The 22,217-nt window shown below is 38.8% G+C and overlaps 1 protein-coding gene and 1 long non-coding RNA gene across 7 annotated transcripts in view; both read left to right on the plus strand.

Moving 5' to 3' along the window:
* Positions 1 to 11,880, plus strand: part of LOC129471561 (uncharacterized) — a 39,087-nt gene extending 27,207 nt beyond the window's left edge. The window contains exons 4-5 of the long non-coding RNA XR_010118456.1: positions 9,616 to 9,753; positions 11,358 to 11,880. This is a non-coding gene — a long non-coding RNA (uncharacterized lncRNA). The remainder of the gene's footprint in view (positions 1 to 9,615; positions 9,754 to 11,357) is intronic.
* Positions 1 to 22,217, plus strand: part of CD200 (CD200 molecule) — a 256,287-nt gene that overhangs the window by 212,601 nt on the left and 21,469 nt on the right. The window contains exons 1-3 of one of the 6 annotated variants that reach the window (XM_055260283.2): positions 12,190 to 12,334; positions 15,058 to 15,132; positions 20,322 to 20,403. In XM_055260283.2, the coding sequence (XP_055116258.1) occupies positions 12,323 to 12,334; positions 15,058 to 15,132; positions 20,322 to 20,403 (169 nt within the window). In that variant the 5' untranslated portion in view covers positions 12,190 to 12,322. Of the gene's footprint in view, positions 1 to 12,188; positions 12,335 to 15,057; positions 15,133 to 20,321; positions 20,404 to 22,217 lie in introns of those variants that run through there. The other 5 variants (XM_055260285.2, XM_055260286.2, XM_063630070.1 and 2 more) reach the window with 5 other exon arrangements.

The following is a 22,217-nucleotide window of genomic DNA, read 5'->3' on the forward strand; positions in this document are numbered from 1 at the left end:
CCATTCCTCTTTGCTCTCCCTCCTTCCAAGCTCTGTCACCTGTATTTATCTTCTGTTTTGTAACAATAATTTAATTATAACAATAATTAAACAGCGTATAATTTCCTCACAGGATGTTTCTAACAGTGGAAGCCAATAAACAGTATTAAATAATTGTTTTTATATTATAGCAAGTAATCTTTTAAAATTAAAGTATTTATTCTCCATATAGTCACTGTAAATACTGATATTTTGGGGTTTTAATCTACCACATTACTATTCATTTTCTATTATCTCTCACCTGTTTAATGTTCTTTTCTCTCTTTCCTTGATTTTGAGTTATTTTTAAAAATTTTATATCCCCATTTTTTAATTTATTAACTAATTTTTAAATAAGATTTCTTTACTCTTCCTTTAGTGGTTGACTTGGGCATTATGAGATATATGCTTGTTAAAATTGTTTATTTTAATTAACAAATATAATTGTACCTTTTTATGGGGTATACACAGTGAAGTTTTTTGATACATAAAAGGTATAGCGATCTGATCAGGATAATTAGCATATCCATCTTCTCAAACATTTATCATTTCTTTGTGATGGAAATGTTCAATATCCCCTCTTTGAGCTATGTGAAACTGTGTAATATATTGATGTTAAACATAGTCATCCTACAGTGCTATAGAACACTAGAACTTATTCCTCCTACCTAGCTAAAATGTCATAACCTTTAAGTAACCTCTCTCTATTCTCCCTTCCTACAACCTTTCCTGTCCTCTAGTATCCTCCTTTCTTTACTTCTGTGAGATAAACTTTTTAAGCTTTTGCATATGAGTGAGGATGTCTGGTGTTTAACTTTCTGTTCCTGGCTATTTCCCTTAACATAATGTTCTCTAGGCTCATCCATGTTGCCATAAATGACAGGATTTCATTCTTTATTATGTCTGGATAGTATTTCCATTGTGCCTATATACCACATTTTCTTTATTCATTCATCTGTTGTTGGACACTGTGGTTGATTCCTTATCTTGGCTATTGTAAATAGTGCTGCAATTAATATGAAAGTCACCAGCCACAGTGGCTCTCACCTGTAATCCTAGCACTTTGGGAGGCTGAAGTGGGCTGATCGCTTGAGACCAGGAGTTCAAGACCAGCCTGGGCAACAGAGCAAAACCCTGCCTCAATAACAAATAAGAAAGTTAGCCAGATATGGTGGTGAGCGCCTACAGTCCCAGATACTCAGGAAGCTGAGGTGGGAGGATTGTTTGAGCCTGCGAGGTTTGTTGCGGGAAGTCAGGGACCCCAAACGGAGGGACTGGCTGAAGCCATGGCAGAGGAACGTGGATTGTGAAGATTTTATGGACATTTATTAGTTCCCCAAATTAATACTTTAGTAATTTCTTATGCCTGTCTTTACTGCAATCTCTAAACATAAATTGTAAAGATTTCATGGACATTTATCACTTCCCCAATCAATACCCTTGTGATTTCCTATGCCTGTCTTTACTTTAATCTCTTAATCCTGTCAGCTGAGGAGGATGTATATCGTTCCAGGACCCTGCAATAATTCCATTAACTACAAAAATTGTACAGCATGTGTGTTTGAGCAATATGAAATGTGGGCACCCTGAAAAAAGAACGGGATAACAGCAATTGTTCAGGGAATAAGAGAGATAATCTTAAACTCTGACCGCCGGTGAGCCGGGCAAAACAGCCATATTTCTCTTCTTTCAAAAGCAAATGGGAGAAATATCGCTGAATTCTTTTTCTCAGCATGGAACGTCCCTGAGAAAGAGAATGCGCACCTAGGGGTAGGTCTCTGAACTGGCCCCCCCGGGACGTACCTGTCTCTTATGGTCGAGATTGCAGAGGTGAAATAAACTCCAGTCTCCCATAGCGCTCCCAGGCTTATTAGGAAGAGGAAATTCCCACCTAATAAATTTTGGTCAGACCGGTTGATCTCAAAACCCTGTCTCCTGAGAAGATGTTGTCAATGACAATGGTGCCGGAAACTTCATTAGCAATTTTAATTTTGCCTCAGTCCTGTGGTCCTGTGATCTCACCCTGCCTCCACTTGCCTTCTGATATTCTATTACCCTGTTGAGTACTTGATGTCTTTTACCCACACCTATTTGCACACTCCCTCCCCTTTTGAAAATCCCTAATAAAAACTTGCTGGTTTTTGTGGCTTGTCGGGCATCATGGATCCTACCAATGTGTGATGTCTCCCCCAGATGCCCGGCTTTAAAATTTCTGTCTTTTGTACTCTGTCCCTTTATTTCTCAATCCAGCCGACGCTTAGGAAAATAGAAAAGAACGTATGTGATTATCGGGGCAGGTCCCTGGATAAGGTTGAGGCTGCAGTCAGCCATGATCATGCCACCACACTCCAGCCTGGACAACAAAGCGAGACCCTATCTCAAAACAAAACAAAACAAAACAAAACAGCCAACATGAGAGTGCAGAAGATATCCCTTCAATATACAGATTTCCTTTCCTTTGGATAAATATGAGCATAAATCACAAGCATCCATTGACAAGCCAAACAACCATCACCACTCTCCAGGGTTAAAGAATAATGCATTCTCCCCTTCCTACTTCAACAGAAGATCTAAGACAAGCTTTGGAGCAAATACTCTTAATTCCTTTATCCTGTAGCCTAGAGTTTTGGTGACTATCTTGCCATGAACTATACAACTTGAATATATTAATGAATTACTGGGAGCCACAAAGAAGGTATCCCAAATATCTGTACGAAAAAAAAAGTTTTTCTGGCTTGTCAGAGAGCTTTAAATCAATAGTAGTCTCATCTGTGCTCTTTCTACGTACCATATACTTTTAATTTGAGCCTTATAGTCCAAGACATTTTAGGTTCTATACCATGATCTTCTGCATTTTCAAATTAATGGGCTACATTTCAGGCTTCAGTAAGTTAAGGAAAACATGCACCTGTTCCACTGAAATGTTTCCTCTTTTGTCATGGCTGTATCCTTTTTAAAACAAATTCTTACAAATTTTGTAAGAAGACAAAATGAGTTACATGGTATCCTACTCCTCTCCCTTTTCCTAATTACTCTGGTGATTTCCTCTGAAAAATGTAGGCATGATGAGTCTAGGATCTTTGTGTCTGTCCCACTTTAGATGCCAAGCTTCATAAACAAAGCTGTAACAAATTTCAGTATTAACTATGGACTAACAGACTGATGAATATCCGTATATCACTTGGGAAAATCAAACAAGATTTATTTGTCTGCAGGACATGTAAGGAAGTTCACAATCAGAATATACAGGAAAATGATCAGAAATACTTTTTTTTTTTTTTTTTTTTTTGAGATGGAGTTTCGCTCTTGTTGCCCAGGCTGGAGTACAGTGGGGCAATCTCGGCTCAATGCAACCTCTGCCTCCCAGGTTCAAGTGATTCTCCTGCCTCAGCCTCCCGAGTAGCTGGGATTACAGGTGCGTGCCACGACACTCGGCTAATTTTTTGTATTTTTAGTAGAGACAGATTTTCACCATGTTGGCCAGGCTGGTCTTGAACTCCTGACCTCAGGTGATCCACTCGCCTAGGCCTTCCCCAGCTCTTGAGATTGGAATATGCCAGTTGAATAGCCTATGTATCTTCCATCAATCTACTAGCTAGATATCAGTTAATTTTACTTCTTATTGAAATACAAATGTCAGTAAAGAAGCTATCAACTAAGAAAATGATTCTTCCTTGCTTAGTTTTGTAACAAATATGAGCAATATAAATCCCTAATTCTGTTGAAATTCTCATCTAAGTATTTCTTTCTATGCATTGTTGTTGTTAACTTTAAGGATGTGTTCATATTTTACCGCCAAACTCTTCACATTCATCCCCCTCCACCTGTTTAGAATGACTATGTAGTATCTTCTTGAGAAAGACTATTGGTAAAATCTAGAAACTGAGACAAAATGATGTCTGAGCAGTCAAAAATAAATGGCACACCGGATCACATGCACTCTCTAAATAACATTTCAGAAAAGAACTACTAAAAAAAGATTTCTCTTTTCCTTCAATGGTAATGAAAATTCAAAGCAGCAAATTTAAAAAGAGTGAGAGGTTACTGTAAGCAGGAAAATTACAGCAGTCTGGCAATTAGGCAGAGGACAGAGAAAAAAGCCTACTGTGAGAAGACCTAAATATGCAAAATGCAAAATATTTCGTGTTAATGTTAGCAAAAACTTACTTAAGGGCCAACATAAATTATATGTTCATTTTTATATCATATCTAAGAAGCATCATTGACAATTACAGTGATGGCTTTTTGTTAATTTTAAACTGCAATAAAAAATGTACATTTTAGGCCGGGCGCAGTGGCTCACGCTTGTAACTCCAGCACTTTGGGAGGCCGAGGGGGGCGGATCACGAGGTCAGGAGATCGAGACCACGGTGAAACCCCGTCTCTACTAAAAATACAAAAAAATTAGCCGGGCGTAGTGGCGGGCGCCTGTAGTCCCAGCTACTCGGGAGGCTGAGGCAGGAGAATGGCGTGAACCGGGGAGGCGGAGCTTGCAGTGAGCTGAGATTGCGCCACTGCGCTCCAACCTGGGCGGCAGAGCAAGACTCCGTCTCAAAAAAAAAAAAAAAAAATGTACATTTTATTCAGAGGGCTACATGAAGACATGTCAGTAACACAATTTAGTTACACTTTGGTCAAAGTAGCTATTTTTTAAAGTATTGATGCGTGAAAAATTGTTTTTCTTGAGTGTAGGCACTCGAGTGAAAATTAAACTTGTTTCTCACTTTTTCCACTTAATCATGGTATATCTTTGAGTGATTTTCTTAACATCACTGAGACTGCGTTTTCTCATCTGTACCTAATAACTGCACTTACCCAGATAATGTGAATAAATGGTCCCTATAAAATGCTTATCGCATTACTTAGTACATTCATCTTGAATATCTATTATTATTACTATACATTTATTTTCTGAGGTTATTCCAGACTCTGGAAATTCCATTTTAGTAATATAGTCAGCAAGTGACTACACTATATTTTATTATTAAACTTATTTATAAATATATAATTATAAATTTATATATAATTCTTAATAAAATTAATTTATTATTTATTACATTATATTATATTTTGCTTAACCATTTTTCTATGATAAATATTTAGGTGATTACCTATTTTTTCTTATTCTTGAGAATGTTAAGATTATATTAGATGTTATATATCTTTGAAGAACGTGTAGGAGTTTGAATATTTGTTAGTTTTTTTTTAATAAAGTAAAATATGGCAAATCTCATATAGTATTAATTTTAATGTCAAAGAGGCAATGGCAACTCAAAAGAGCATTACAGATTAAAGGTATCAAGAGGGCAATACAGTGTATAGAAAAGAAGTATAGTCACAAAGAACGTTTCTGATTTGTGTTTTTCAGGTACATCTAGTTCTTCTATTTGTCTACCTATAGGTGCGCTCATAACATTTTAATTTATTTCATGTGTTGTCATCATTATCCTCTGTATTACTCTGAGAAGCAAGATGTTACCTGTTTGTGAAAAAGAGGGTGAGTGAAACAGGGCTAGTTTTAATCATTAAAAAAAGAAATTCCAAGGGCTCTGGCAAAATCCGTCATGAAAAGAGTTGTTATGAAAAAACTCTTCCACATGCTTGGTAATTCCCGCAGTGAAGGGTATATCTTTGTTAAAGTCATAGTTTACTCTGGAATATTACAAAGGTAGGCTGTTAGTTATCATTAATACTTATAGTAAATTGAGTCTAAGAGTCTTTATTGAGGACAGATTTTTGCACGAGAGAATACAGACCACAGACAACTGGTGGGAGGAAGCTCATTGAGAGGTAAAAAAAGGTAGAGACTGGAAGGAGATTTTTCAAAGAGACTATTGCAGTAGTCAAGATGAGAGTTGATGGTGGCCTGGACTAGAGTAGCAGCAAAGGGGACTGAGGGATTAAGGACAAGTTTAGGATGGCAAGATTTGCTGAAGGAACAGCTGTGGTAAAAGAGCAAAATATAAGAATTGTCCTGATGATTGTTTTTTGGTGTTAGATGAAGAAAACTTTTACAAATATGGGAAAGATTAGAGGAAGAACAAACTTTAGAAAGAGAATCCAGAGTTCAATTTTGAACACGTTAATTTTGAAACGCCTATTTTACATCCAAAGGAATAGGTTAATTATCTCTATATATGAATCTGAAATATATGGAACATATAAGGACCGGTGGTTTAAATTTTAGAGTATAATGAATAGACTCTCCAAGGGGACAAATCATAGGTTATGACTCTCACTATTATAGAGTGGAAATAATATGCAAGTTCTGTAATTGGAGTATTTTTATGCCCAACTAAGCATTTGAAAATATACTTTGGTCAATCTCAAGAGAATTTGAATCTGACTCTCCCAATTTTTTACTCATAGCATACTCTTACAATGTACTGCCATGAGGGGGAGTGTTTGGGCTGTATTCCTCTTATGGATGGATACATGCCTGTCGCTATATCTCATATATATATCAGAATATGTGTGAACCAATACTTCATTTGAGACAGCCTCACATGGAGAATGTAATGAGCCATTCTCTTCTCACATACAGGTAAATTGGAAGGTTTGTGAATTTGTTACTTTGTATAACAATTGTGAATTGTAGGCCGGGCGTGGTGGCTCACGCCTGTAATCCCAGCACTTTGGGAGGCCGAGGCGGGTGGATCACGAGGTCAGGAGATCGAGACTATCCTGGTTAACACGGTGAAACCCCGTCTCTACTAAAAATACAAAAAATTAGCCGGGCGCGGTGGCGGGCGCCTGTAGTCCCAGCTACTAGGGAGGCTGAGGCAGGAGAATGGCGTGAACCCGGGAGGCGGAGCTTGCAGTGAGCCGAGATCGCGCCACTGCACTCTAGCCTGGGCGAAAGAGCAAGACACAGTCTCAAAAAAAAAAAAAAAAAAAAAACAATTGTGAATTGTTATTTTGTACAGTTCAAATTTAAGATTTAACCTTCCAAATTAAATCATGCATTTGGTAGCAACAATTATTTTAGAAATAAATGAAAACAATGATTTGGTTAAATATATAATCGAATTTCATGAATTACTGGTTTCCAATTAGGTTATATTAATATTAATGTCTTTGAATATTTCTATTCATTCCCTGATTCAGATCCCCTCCCATCATCACCAATTGAATGACTGCTTTGATTTGCATTTTTTCAGATTATTGATAAGTATGAGCATGTATTCATGTATTTTTTAGCCATTCAAGTTTCCCCTTCTGTAAAGTTCTTGTCTATATCTTCAAGTAATGTCTGGTTGGCTGTTTATATTTGCAAATTTTTTTTTTTTTTTTTTGAGACAGAGTCTCGCTCTGTCACCCAGAGCTGGAGTGCAATGGTGCGATCTCAGCTCACTGCAATCTCTGCTTCTGGGGCTCAAGTGATTCTCCTGCCTCAGCCTCCCAAGTAGCTGGGATTACAGGTGCCCACCACCATGCCCAGCTAATTTTTTATATTTTCTTTTTTTTGAGACAGAGTTTCACTCTTGTTGTCCAGGCTGGAGTGCAATGGTGCGATCTCGGCTCACTGCAACCTCCGCCTCCTGGGTTCAAGTTATTCTCCTGCCTCAGCTTCCCAAGTCACTAGGATTACAGGTGCCTGCCACCACGCCCAGCTAATTTTTGTTGTTTTTTAGTAGAGAAGGGGGTTTCGTCATGTTTTGAGGCTGGTCTTGAACTCCTGACCTCAGGTGATCCACCTGCCTCAGCCTCCCAAAGTGCTGGGATTACAGGCGTGAGCCACAGTGCCCCTTTTTGTATTTTTAGTAGAGACAGGGTTTCACCATGTTGGCTAAGCTGGTTTCGAACTCCTGACCTCAAATGATCCTCCTGCCTCGGCCTCCCAAAGTGCTGGAATTACACGGGTGAGCCACTGTACCCGGCCAGAAATTTTTTATATCTTAGATCCTTTATATACTAGATATTGATTACTTCTCCCTGTTTGGCATCACTCTGTTACATTTTTCAGTTATACCATTAGGGGAACAGAGTATTTAATAGAAAACCGAAAGTCCACTTTTTATGGATAAAAAGTGTATGGATTTAACAATGTTAAGTCAAACTATAAGTTGTTAATAAATTTGAGTTTGGGGCATTGATGTCTTTATAGTGGAATTTCCTTCAGCCATAAATACTATTATCCATTTATTCAAGTCTTTCTAAATGTCTTTTAGGAAGGTTTTACAATTTTCTCAATGTAGGTGTAATTTTTGCTAGGTTAATTCTTTAGTACTTTTAATTTATTCACTATAATTAATGATATTTTTAAAAATGTCTAGCCGGTTATTATTAGTGGTTTAGGAACATTTTTGGATTTTTTAAGTTAACCAATATTGGGAAACTGTGCTAAACTCTGTATTTAAGTTTTTCTGTTGATTTTGATTGTTTTTCATGAAGTTGATTCTCTCTCTTACAACTAATGACAGTTTTGCTTCTTTCTTTCCAATTGACACCTCTTTTTATATTTAATACCTGCAATAGCAGTTATCTTTTTCTTGTTTCCGATTTAAAAGACCATGTCTAAAATTTCCTTACAGTTAAATATGACATTTGCTGCAGTTTGATCAGTAAGCATAAAGTTAGGAAATATTTTCTTATTCCTATCTCCTTTGTTTTTATGATAAACATGTTGTTGAACTTAAGAAATAATTTACTGGTACTTGTTGAGATAATCATGGTTTTTCATAGCAATTTACTAATATGATAAATTATATTGACAGTTTTCTAATGTTAAGCCATTTTGGAAATTGCTCTGCCTTATATTTATAAGTAAAAGAGGACTATAATTTTATTTTCTTGGATTATCCTTTCCTGGCTTTAAAATTAAAATAATACTAGCCTCAAAGAAAGATCTTAGTAATTTTATAATTCTCCCTTTTGAACATGAATAAGATAGATCTATTCCTCAACAATCCTCTAGGTCTGTTATTTATTTATTTATTTTGCAAAGCAAGTCTTTGATTTTGATTTACTTGCTTACTAAGTTATTGGCCTATTTAATTTTTAAATTTTTGTGGCCAATTTGCCACTTTCAGAAATTTATTCATTTTGTGTAAGTTTTCATATGACTGTTCACAATATTGTTTTGTTATTTTTGCTATTTGTTGCATTAGTATTAGTTCTCCTTTTTCATTCTATATTGTTACTCTGTATTACAGAAATAATTTTCTGAGTATTACATGCCACCGGTTTGATCAATTAATCTCTAAAAAAATTATATTTTTTCTATTTGTGTTTGTTTTTATTGATTTCTGCCTTTAGTTTTATTATATTTTTCCTTCTCATTTTGTTGAGTTCCTTGTTTGCTTCTTTTGCTCAATATTGACATCTGATATAATTAAGGTGATATATTAATTCTGAATGTTCCTTTAAATCTGTCCAATAATTTTAAATGTCATTTTTTCCTTTTTCCTGCAGACCTTTTTTAAAAAAATTATGTAAGCAAATTTCTTCTTTTTCAAAGAGTTTTTAATACAATGTTTATGCTTCATTATGGCTGGGAGTTTTTCCCCTTTTGTTCACTCTTCTGTGTCCCAAGTCTCTTTTAACCTAAAAATGTTGTTTTTAAGCTGTTTTTTTTTTTTTTTTTTTTTGAAATAGGGTTTCACTGCATCACCCAGGCTAGAGTGCAGTGTCTCCATCATGGCTCACTTCAGCCTCAACCTCCTGAGCTTAAGCAATCCTCCCATCTCAGCTTCCTGATTAGCTGGGACTACACGCATGTGCCACCATGTTCAGGTAATTTATTTTTATTTTTTGGTAGAGACAGGGGTCTCACTATGTTGCCCGGTATGGTCTTGAACTCCTGGCCTCAATCATTATGAAATTGGTTGCTTAACTCTATAATTTGAATCTGGATTTAAAAATAATAAATATAAGATTTTATTTTTAAAAAAATTAGAAAATAAGATTATGAGAGGTGAGGAGAATTATGCTAAGGTATACGTGTTGGGAAATTTAAGAAATTGACTTAAAAAAATAAATATATGTATTGTCCTTAGTAAGTTAAGAGAAAACAGCAGAATAATAAAATATAACTCTTAGTGTAGCAAGATAATATTTAGCCTAATGAAAGATAAGACAGAAGAAAATATACTAAAATGAAATATAAAAAAATTAAAAGTCCTATTATATCGGTAATTACAACATACAAATAGGTTAAGGCTGGGTGCAGTGGCTCACAACTGTAATCCCAGTAGTTTGGGAGGCCAAGGTGGGAGAATTTTTTTCCCAAGTGTTCAGTTAATATTTCTCTAATAGAGGAAGGCTAAAAATAAAGTGATAGGAAAATATATGGGAAAAATTAATGTAATAGAATGATGTACATATGCTTATGAAAAGACATGTATAAGAATGTTTATAGCACCACTATGAAAAATGCTTCCAATTTGAAAAACAAAGAAATTTTAATTAATAGAAGAATAGATAAATAAATTGTAATATACAGTATTTATAGAATAGGATACTATACATCAGTGAGAATGAATAAGCCACACTACAGGCAATAACATGGATGGATTTTTAAAATCTACTGTTGAGTAAAAAACCCAGACACAAGTGAAGACATATGCTATGATGCCATTCATATAAAATTCAAAATCAGTTGAGCCTAGTCTATGGTGTTAGAAGTAGGAGAATAGGGGCCGGGCGCGGTGGCTCACGCCTGTAATCCCACCACTTTGGGAGGCTGAGACAGGCGGATCATGAAGTCAGGAGATCGAGACCATCCTGGCTAACACGGTGAAACCCTGTCTCTACTAAAAATACAAAAAAATTAGCCGGGCGTGGTGGCGGGCGCCTGTAGTCCCAGCTACTCTGGAGGCTGAGCCAGGAGAATGGCGTGAACCCAGGAGGCAGAGCTTGCAGTGAGCTGAGATCGCGCCACTGCACTCCAGCCTGGGCGACAGAGCGAGACTCCGTCCCTCCCCCAAAAAAGAAATCGGAGAATAGGTCAGGTGCATTTGGTCATGCCTGTAATCCCACTGCTTTGGGAGGCGTTGGCAGAAGGATCATTTGAGGCTAGGAATTTCAGGTCAGCCTGGGCAACACAAGACCCCATGTCTGGAAAAAAAAAAAAAAAAAAAAAGCTGGACATAGTGGCTGCACATCTATCGTTCTAGCTACTCTAGAGGCTGAGGTGAGAGGATCCCTTGAGCCCAGGAGTGAGTTATGATCGCACCACTCATTCCAGCTTGGACAACAGAGAGAGACTTCGTAAAAAGAAGCAAAAACAAAACCCCAAAGCTTTGTCCCAGCTCCTTATGAGAGGGTGGTAGTAGTAAAACACAAAAGGCTTCAGGAGGTGAACATTTGATGGTTTCTTTGTCGTTTTTGTTTTTAAGAGCCAAGAACTCTGGAATAAGAAGAAGACGACGAAGGGGGGGGGTGGAGGAGGAGGAGAAGGAGGAGGAGAAGAGAAGGAGAAGGAGGAGAAGGAGAAAGAGAAGAAGGAGAAGGAGAAGGAGAAGAAGGAGAAGGAGGAGGAGGGCCGGGTGCAGTGGCTCACGCCTGTAATCCCAGCACTTTGGGAGGCCGAGGAGGGCGGATCATGAGGTCAGGAGATCCAGACCATCCTGACTAACATGGTGAAACCCCGTCTCTACTACAAATACAAAAAATTAGCCGGGCATGGTGGCGGGCGTCTGGGCCACAGAGCGAGACTCCGTCTCAAGAAGAAGGAGAAGGAGAAGAAGAAGGAGAAGGAGAAGGAGAAGGGAAAAAAGAATCCTTATCATTAATGCAAGTGGAAGGAAACTCTTCACCAAAGAATTGATCACATCACGAAAGGTGAAATCATTGCGGAATTGATTGCTTAAATATATAATTTGAATCTGGATTTAAAAATAATAAATGTTAGTTTTTTCTTTAAAAAAAAGAGTCCACTGGTTAAATTCAGCTTGAATCCTTTGCTACTACATCAAGAGCTAACAGTTCAACAACTGATCTCCACAACCTCCCACCTCATTTCCTTTCTCAGTCCAGGTAGCAGGAAAATGGAAAAAAAAAAAAAAAAAAAGATTTTTTTTTTTTCCAAACACTTTCTCAGTTTCCCCAGTGGTCACCTTTGAAAAGGGAAAAATGTCTGAAAATAGGCAAAGCTGAATATAAACATCATTTAATTCCCCCCACACAGACAGCCTCCGCTCCTATGAGGGCGTGGGGAAAAGGGAGTGGAAGAAGGGGGCTGGGGAGGAGGAAGAGGCGGGAGGTGCGGTGGGGGCACAGGTGACGCTCCTCCCGCCTCCCTAGCAGAGCTCCAGGCGCACATCCGCAGTCAGCCACCTCGCCTGCGCCTCCAGGAGCGAGGATGGAGAGGCTGGTGAGCGGGGCCGGGGCTTGGGAAGGAGGGCGCAGGGCGGGCGATGTCGAGCCGGTGGCCCTGGGGCGGGCGGCGAGTGGAAGGCGCGGAGCTTCGGCTCTCGCCACAATCTGGTCGGGGGACTATATCAGTGGTGTTGATGGCAGCGCTTTTCTCTAAGCGCTTTATCTTGCTGCGAAGCGGATTTTGCCTTCCAAAGGGTGGTTTACAGGCAGCTGCTGGCGTCCAGATTCTCCATTCCAATTGCCTGAAAAAAAGATACACCAGGCCGGGGCTCCGGGGGCGCTTGATCCGCGCTGGCGAAGCTGGCGCATCCTCCGGGCAGGCTCGGCTCGGCTCACTGGCTCCAGCTCCCAAAGCTGGGGAGGCACAGCCTATTTTAAACTGCCCCCAAAAGGGAAGGAGAAATGCTGTATTGGTTCCATGTTGGCACCAAAAGCTGCGGCGGAGATACAGGTTTCCAGGCTCGCTCTCTCCGGGAGAGCTCCTGCCGCTCCTCTTTGTTATGCAGCCCCTTTCTCCTTCCTAGCCCTTGCCTGGGGGAAGCCATGAAGGATCAGTTAAAGCTGAAGCTACACTTGAGAGAGCTGAAATGCTCTGTGATCATAATACTTTGAAGGGTTAACCCTGGCTATCTAGAGAAACAGACATTTTGTTTATTAGGAACCAGCTTACAAGACAAAAAACGGAGAAGGTTTTCATATACCCCATTGGTATATGAAATCCAAATACAATGGTATTGGTATAAAAATCCAAATACAATGAATGCCTCAAGATAATTCTTTCATGTATGGTTTGTTGGCAAGACCACATAGCCAATGATTTCACTGTCTTTCTTAACAAAGGAGAATGGTGGTCTGTGAGCTACGGTCTACTGCAAGCTAGATACTGTTAATCTTCTTTATAACTATCCTTCTAAAAATGAATTATTACCTCGTTTTACACATAAACAGGCGGAAAGCCTGATATTTCCAAGTCCTTGTGACTACATGTGGGGTAATGTGGATTTGGACATAGAAACTTGCTGAGAAAGAGGCATGAATAGGGGCAATATAGCTACCAGGTGGGCAGCTGTCTGGTAAGACCCAGGTTTTTGTGAACCCTGGACTGCATGGCAAGGGTTATAAGTGGGCTTCTTTGTTTTCAGGACTGTAGTTCCCCCTATATGATTTGATCGATTAATTTTTTTATCTACCTAACACAAATTGGCGTTTACTATAACCTAGGCTCTATACTAAGTGCTTTAATTGCCTAATTCTCATAATAACTATGTGAGATAAGGGCAACATTTATTTAGTGCTTATTCGTACTGGCAGTATTCTAGGAGCTTTATATACTACTTCATTTAGTCTTTTTAACCATTAGATTGGTACTATTAATTTTCCGGAGTCTCAGAGAGGTAAAATGATTTCTTTTGCTCACAAATCTAGTATTTGTTTTAGCCCCAGTCACCTCCCTGTAAATATATAAATACTGTTGTTTTCAGATTGGTCATATCTTCAGTTATTCTGCATGGACTCGAGGAAAAAAAAACTGTAAAATAAAAATACGTATCTATTTAAGAGTAAGGCTTTCCTTCTGATTTCCTTTGCCTCAATCACTGTGTTTTGTTTCTTAACATTGCTGGCTCCCAGTCCACAATATATGGTTTGGTTTGGTATGTATCTGCTTTCTCTCTTGTCCTAAAACACAGATTTTCTCTATGAGAGCTTGTCCATTCTGCATTCTTCATCATGGCTTCTGCTAGAGCCTGGATTTCCACGTCAGAGAGAAGCCTAATGGTTTAAAAAATATCACATCGATTTGGAATGCCAGTATCCGTCTCCACAATTGCCTTAGCCGAAAATAAAACAAAATGTGTTGGGTGGGCACTGGCAATGGAGCCTGAGGAAACATTTTGCCTGATTTTTTCTGACTTTCCTAGATAATTAGATAGGATAAAACAGTCTCAGTAACACTGAGAAAATTATCGAGTTATATTTTTTTTCACTTCAAAACCAAAGCCTTTGTGAGTATAATACCCAGCAGTGGACAGGCAGAGTGAGCAGATCTTTGTAGGCTGTGAGTATGTATTCAGGCAGCTGAATCATCTTGGATTTCTCAAAGAGCAGTGACTATGTTATTAGTCTTAGACCTATGAAGACAGGAAGAGAAGTCACAAGGAAGGCATAGCATGCTTATGGTATGCTTGAGTATCGAATAATAAAATATATCTGCAAAGAATAATTTGTCCTAATGGCACCTTCAGATGATATAATCTTGAATTCTCTGTAGCCTTAGAGATGTAAGGAAAAAGCAACTTACATCACGAAGATCAGTATTACTGTATACTATGATGCCACTGCATGGGGTCTAGGATGACAGTCTAAGTGATTGGTTCTCTCTAGCTGAAGACAAGAAGACACTCAGGTATGTGGCAGCACTTGGGATAGGCCACGGGGAGGTGAGACATCATTCCTTCCAGGACATCTATCCTGAAAGATCCATCAGGAACACTGTGATGGAGATAGTGATGGAGACTCCCTGTCTCTGGCAGTTAGTGAGTGCTGAAGAAGAGCCCTTTTCCAGCAGGCCAGTCTCTAACATGATGCTGGGTCTTCACCCAGACCATGACAGCTCTGGTGTTCAACACACACAACCACCTCTAGGGTACAAGTTGGCCCCAAGAGAGCTGAGACAATATTGGCTCCAATTTTTATCATCTCATTGATCTCAAACCACAGACCCTGACCAGGACAATTGGGGGCCCTCTCCTTACAGCTACACTCCTAGGAAAGACCACCATCAATGATTACCAGGTAATTTTCTACCCCTACCTATGAAGGGACTTGGTTAGTAACTTCTCTTGCTAGAGGAAAAATGAAGCTTATTATATAAGATTAATGTTTGTGAAACACCTGTTATTTGGAATTGGTTTGGTACTTCCTCTTGAAATTTCCCTCATTAAGTTTAGGTCATGGCTGTTTCATAAGGAAAGAAAAGGGCATGTATTGACCAGAATTAAAATTAACAAATCCGTTGAGTAGGAGGATATTAGAATTGAGTGGCTCCCACTGGACAGGAAAAGGAAGAGAAATCCTTGTGGCAGGTAAAGGAGGAGAGATTTAGATCCTTGAGAACTCCGTTCCCCCACCCACTGCTCCTAAGCCCACAGGAAGAAGGCTATCACAAGACAATAAAAATCCCAGAAAAATTGAAAGACAAACAGAAAGACCCAGCTTGGAGTGATAAGGAAAATGAATTCCAGCAGGGAAGTCATTGTATCTAAAAGGAATGGCAAAAGGAATGGCAAAAACAGGGCTTAGTTAAGGCAAACACTGAGAATGAGGGGATGGGATTCCCACAGGTAGAATACCACCCTTTAACAATGATCCTGACCCTAAAGCAAGGTCATTTAAGTGATTATGGTCCAATATTCTAGAAATAAGCTTCAAATTATAGTCGCAACAGATGGGGCTAAACAGGAGCCGATGAGAACATATAACTTCAGAAAAGGATGCCCGTGATGAGTTTATTAAGGAAAAAGTGGTCAGGACATCCTGCTAAAGCAACAGGATTCAGTGGATATTGAGGTTCTTGGGAGGCAATGAGACAGGCACAAAGAGACCACTACTTAATGGAAGACTATGATCATACTGCTAAATACCATAAAAGAATAGACAGAGCCAAATAAGAGACTGTTTCTAATGAAACAAGCAGCCAATGTCCCAACCTCAGGAATTTAACTCAGTCTGAGAAAGAAGAGTAGTTTCAAAACTGTCAAGTCTGCTTTAGTGCTATATTTTTTTTCACTGACAAGAATCAAAGACTGATAGCTGGGGGAGTGGTGGGGGGTGAGGGGTGTTGACAGGTAGTAAGCATGCTGGAAACAGTGTCTCAGGGTGTGGGGTATATGGTGGGTATATTTGGGAAGTAGTCATCTTTCAAACTGGAAAGCAGATGGGTGTGTTCAGACAAGATCTGGAAGCTGTGGCATGGCAGACAAAGGGAGATAGGACCCCTTTGGCACTGGAGGAAGAGGCTTGAATCTTCTTGGAGCACTAAAATTTCCAAAAGACCTAAGCAGAAAATGCTTCCGAAGAGGAGGATCTGTATAGCAAGATGACTGTAATCAGGCTCATAAAAGTAAGACCTTACATAAATACAAGTGAGGGGGAAGACATTTCATGTAGGAGGAATGGCTCAAGCAAAAATACCAAGGCGGGAAATTGTGTGGTGCATTTAGAAGTAGAAAAGGCTAGCTGGCAGGGAGGGGATGCATAGGAAGGCAATGGAAATGAATTTGCAAGAACGAAAACGGGCTAAGAACTTTGAACAATTTTCTCTAGATAGTTAGGGGCTATAGAAGAGGATGGCATCTTGTGCAAAGAGGAATTTAAGGAAAATTAATCTGTCAATAGTGTGTAAATACATAAGCTGGATAGTAAACTTAACTAAGTTAGGGACTATATCCGCCTTATGTACCACTGTCTCCAAAGTACCTACCATAGTGCCTGGCATGAAGTCAGACTCAATAGAGATGATTAATAATAGAATAAATGAAAGAAGTACAGTTGTCCCTTGGTATCCATGGGGGCTTTGTTCCAAGACCCTCACATATACCAATTGGTGGATGGTGCAAGTCCCTTATATGAAATGCTGTAATATTTGCATATAACCTATGCATATCCTCCCATATATATAAACTCATCTCTTGATTATAATTCCTAATACAATGTAAATTCTATATAAATAGTTCTTATGCTGTATTATTTAGGCAATAATGACAAAAATCTATGTTTGTTCAGTGCAGATGCTTTTTTAAAAAATATATTTTCCATCTGTGGTTACCTGAATCCATGGATACAGAACCCACAGATACAGTGGGCCAACTATATTGGCAAAAGTTCAGTTCCAATAGAAGACAAGACTACTGCACAAAACACTTAGTGTTATGAGCTGAGACTAGGGTAGTAAAAAACAGACACTTCACATGGGTACCAAGGAACAGACACTTCACATGCAAGAATCTAATGTGTAAAGTGACTAATTTCATATCTAGGTAGGGGAAAAATGATTCATCCTGGATGACTTGAGTGCCTGGGAGATAAAAGTACAAAAAAGTAGCTGTTTTGGGTAAAATGACGATTAATTTGATGTTATTCATAAATTTAATTATTCATCATTCGTTCTTTTCTTTATTCAACTGACAGCATCTTAGGCAGAAGGAAAGATAAAAGAACTAATGTAGGAAATAGCTTGGTAATTTCAAGTCATTGAAAGAATGGTGAAGTGGAGCTTGGTGTTCAAGGTGGAAAGCACAGTGACATGAGATTTGATAGCATATTTGTAGGTGCTGAGCTGCAGGTAGTGACAGATGGGGTCACGCTTTATTATTAGCAGAGCTTCTAGACAATGACTTGATGGCTTTCAGAGATTCCTTGACTCTGTGGAAACCGGTTTAAATGCTTTTTAAAAACAGCTTCAAAATTGAATTTAACATATTGTTGCAGGACAATGAAGCAGGGACTGCTGTGTGAATAGCAGTTTGGTAATTCCTCACAATGATTTGGTCATAGGCAATAACAATGTACTTTTGTGATGATGTGTCAAAATTTTTAAACCAACAAAACTTTATACATAGGGGAGGCAAGATAGTGTGGTAATTATGGTTATGAGCTCTGAAACCAGACTGCCTGGGCTTAAATCCCTTCTCTGTCACTTCACAGCTGTGTGACCTTGGGCAAGTTACTTAACTTCTCTGTGCCTCATTCTTTATTTTGCAAATGATGACAATAATAGTGCTTCCTGCTGGGCGCGGTGGCTCACGCTTGTAATCCCAGCGATTTGGGAGGCCGAGGCGGGCGGATCACGAGGTCAGGAGATCGAGACCACGGTGAAACCCCGTCTCTACTAAAAATACAAAAAAAATTAGCCGGGCGTGGTGGTGGGCGCCTGCAGTCCCAGCTACTCGGAGAGGCTGAGGCAGGAGAATGGCGTGAACCCGGGAGGCGGAGCTTGCAGTGAGCCGAGATTGCGCCACTGCACTCCAGCCTGGGCGACAGAGCGAGACTCCGTCTCAAAAAAAAAAAAAAAAAAAAAAAAATTATAGTGCTTCCTATATAGATTTATATGAAATATTGGATGAAATGCTTTATCTCAAGTGCTAAGAACAGTGCCTAGTACATAATAAATGTTCAATAAATGTTAGTATTAGTGGCTTAGTAGCCTTATGCAAAATATAAGTTGGAGTATTATTTTAATGTATCATCTGGTGTGATTTTTTATTCCAGTACTTTATTTTTGTCCTCTGGTCTTTCAAATCAGACAATTAAGCTTCCATTGCCTTAGAGAAGGAATACTAAGCAGAAAATAAATTTTAGTTTCAAAAGCCAAAATTTTGCAATACCAAGAGACTTGGCATTCCAGTTTCAAATGACTAAATGCTAAAAGACCAAGGATATAATGTTCATGCTAGAAAGGGTTGATTCGATGAATGCAGAGTGATGGAGGAACCAGCTTTTCTGGCTCAGGGAGATAAATATTTTGTAGGCTGGGAGAGCAAAATGGGGCTGATTGATGTCTATGCTCAGATACCAGTTTGCATCCCCAAAATAAGGCCCTGTGCCCAGGCCCCAGACATGGGAAGTTCAGGAGAGTAGAAAATAGAACCTGCAAGTAGTTGTCAAGATCCAAGAAAAAAATAATACCTGTGTCTCACAGTCCCCTAAAGGGACTGTAGGAAGCACCATGCTTGTCCATCATGGCAAGTGAACAGTAAAACAGAGATGAATTGATACACAGGAATTTAGGCAGAAAGCCTTGTAGAATTTCCTTTCATCCAGCACAAGGGGAACCCAGGGACAGCCTCGAAGAACATGAGCAAGCACCAGTTCATCTTGTGAGCAATAATTGCACAAACTAATGACAGTGATGACTTGAGGGGAACACAGCCACTTTAGCAAATGCTAGCATAATAGATGGTTGTAATCAATGATTAGCAGTCCTGTCTTATAGCTGGGCATTTTGTGAACCCCCAGGAATGTAGACGCAATGCTGGAGATTGGGACAATTATGGGGTATTGTGGTGGTGAAAGACTGAATTGACAGAGATTATACAACATTGATTGGAAGTAAATTCTTATCTCCAGTTGGAATAGTAACTGAAATAAAAATAAAATTCAGTTAAAAACAGATAAAAGTTACATTTTTTACTCATCTGTATTATGAAAAATAGAAATATAGAAAAAATAAAGGAAAAAGTTACATTTCTTGCCTTTGCCCCTTAGTATGAACATACATACAGACCATATGAATGGATCCATGGCACTATTGCAGAGAAAAGTTCAACTGCCTCTACCCTGACTTATTATTTTATAGAAGGATGATGCCCAGAATAGCATTATCTTAAATACTCCCATGATTTATAAGAAGGCCGAGGATTTCTGCCCAGACACATGAAAATAAGTCAGCGAAAGAAAAAATTAAAGCCAGTACTGGTTTTTAAAACATGCAGTTTATATAAAACACTTGCAGAATTAAAATCAACCTCAACAAAATTCAAGGCAGTCAAATAATGTTCTTGAAAAGGGTTACCCTCTGAGTTACATTTTTAATATTAACAGATGTGGATTTTTTGGGAAGTGGATGCTGTCTAACATTTGTATTCTCAGCATTTTCTGTATTTATTTAAGGCACTTTGTTTTCCCCAGTGATCCTATGTTTTTGAGACCTCGCTCTTGACAACGGTGGTTTTAGAAGCAAGGCCCCAAATTGCCAGGGATTGCTATTGTGTTGGAGCCACCCTACTGCTTTTCCCTCCTCATATCCTGAGCATGCTTTGTTATTTCTTCCATTTATAACCTCAAGTTCTGCTCCCACAAAACCAAAATTCTCTGGGGGATAAAAACTTAGCTACAACATTCCCTGAAATAGAGATTAGATTGAAGCTTCCTTGGATTTGTCCAAATCCAAACCCCCATTTCTGTACTTTGCTTTCTGTCTTCAGGTGATCAGGATGCCCTTCTGTCATCTGTCTACCTACAGCCTGGTTTGGGGCATGGCAGCAGTGGTGCTGTGCACAGCACAAGGTAAAGAAGCTCAATTCCCCTTCTTGGAGCCCAGCAAACACAATTTCTGGGGTGAAGACATTTAGCCAGTATTGTTTGTGCTGTGCTGGTTCCATTTGTCTGCATGAATGATTTAAGCATGTAATCTGCCTGGAGGAGTTGGAGTGATTCTTTCTGCTTTCCACATTTTTGTTTTTGATGTAGAAGCACACTTTGATATTTAGAAGCCATTTCCATAGTATATGAACCAGACTTATGAAAAAATCCTCTATTTTAAAATGTCTTTTTCACTTACTGAATTGAATTACAAATAATGATTTCCTCTGTTTTTAAAGATATGGGAATGCTTGAATTCAATCTTTTTGGAAAGTAATCTGGCAGTAAGCCTTAAAATTGGGTGTGTTACCTTTTTACAGAAAAATGTAGAAAACAATGAAATGTAGAAGTTATACAGGCTCATATTATCTGTTCTATAACAAATTTGGTTGTGCCATTTACTTATCTACTGAAGTTCCTAGCTCTTCCTCCTCAGTTCCTTGGGAGGCCACACTCACTTTACCACTGGCCTTTTCATCACTTGCAGTGTGATGTTGCTCAGCATCAGCCTCCACAGATGTGGGTGATGCTGGTGAAGATCAGGTGGGCTTCATGCCCATCTCCAACTCTGGTCCACAACATTCATCACAGGACTTATCAACTGACCAGAGGAATCTAAGTGAGATTCCATAGAGGTAGCAAAGAATTGTAAACTTCCCCTAAACGATTTCTTCCATGATCAAAAAGAAAAAAAAAAAAAAAACTCATCTAAGAGTTGAACTCTAGTTTCGAGTCCCCTTTCACTCTGCCTTCTAAAAGCAGTAATTTCTTCAAATCTCTGGTCTGCAAAATCTCAATAAACTTTCAAGAAACCTCAATCCTAGCAACAGATAGTTTCCCAGAACTTTTCACATCTTCCAAGAGTACACATCATTTAGTTTTGAATTATGCAATACTCAGGTGTTCCAACCTGTATTTGTTATTCCCATCTTTCATTCCCTGATGTTGTGGGGGAGTTGCTTGTTTGCTCAGCCTTCTTTTTTTTTTTTCTACTTATACTTGGCAACATTTTATCCAGATTATCAGTCTTTAAAAACAAGTCTCGATGCTTGTGATCAAGTTTACATTTTGTGTACCATTTTATTAGTGTCTTTATCTTTATTAATTCACTGCGATATTTGAAAGGGAGGGTAGGAGGTTTGGAAGTAAGTATTCATTTTTCATTATCTCTTCTTTTCTATTAAATGTTGCTAGAATTAAATGTTTCTCTGAGAACTGTCTTTCTTTTCTTTCTTTTCTTTCTTTTCTTTCTTTCTTTCTTTCTTTCTTTCTTTCTTTCTTTCTTTCTTTCTTTCTTCTTTCTTTCTTTCTCTCTTTCTTTCTACGAAATTTCACTCTGTCACCCAGGCTGGAGTGCAGTGGCACAGTCTCAGCTCACTGCAACCTCTGCCTCTCGGGTTCAAGCAATTCTCCTGCCTCAGCCTCCTGAATAGCTGGGATTACAGGTGCCCGCCACCATGCCTGGCTAATTTTTGTATTTTTAGTAGAAACAGGGTTTCACTTTGTTGGCCAGGTTGGTCTCAAACTCCTGACCTCAAGTGATCCTCTCACCTCGGCCTCCCAAAGTGCTGGGATTACAGGCGTGAGCCACTGCACCAGGCACGTCTTACCCATTTCTATAGATTTTTAGCATATTATGTTCTCATTGTCATTCAGTTATAATAATTTATGATTTTTTCTATGTTTTCCGGTGTACCTAAGACTTAAAAAGAAGTATGTAAATTTCTAATTTTATTGTA

This window comes from Symphalangus syndactylus, chromosome 21 (genome assembly GCF_028878055.3).
Source record: "Symphalangus syndactylus isolate Jambi chromosome 21, NHGRI_mSymSyn1-v2.1_pri, whole genome shotgun sequence".
NCBI classification, from domain to species: Eukaryota; Metazoa; Chordata; class Mammalia; order Primates; family Hylobatidae; genus Symphalangus; species Symphalangus syndactylus.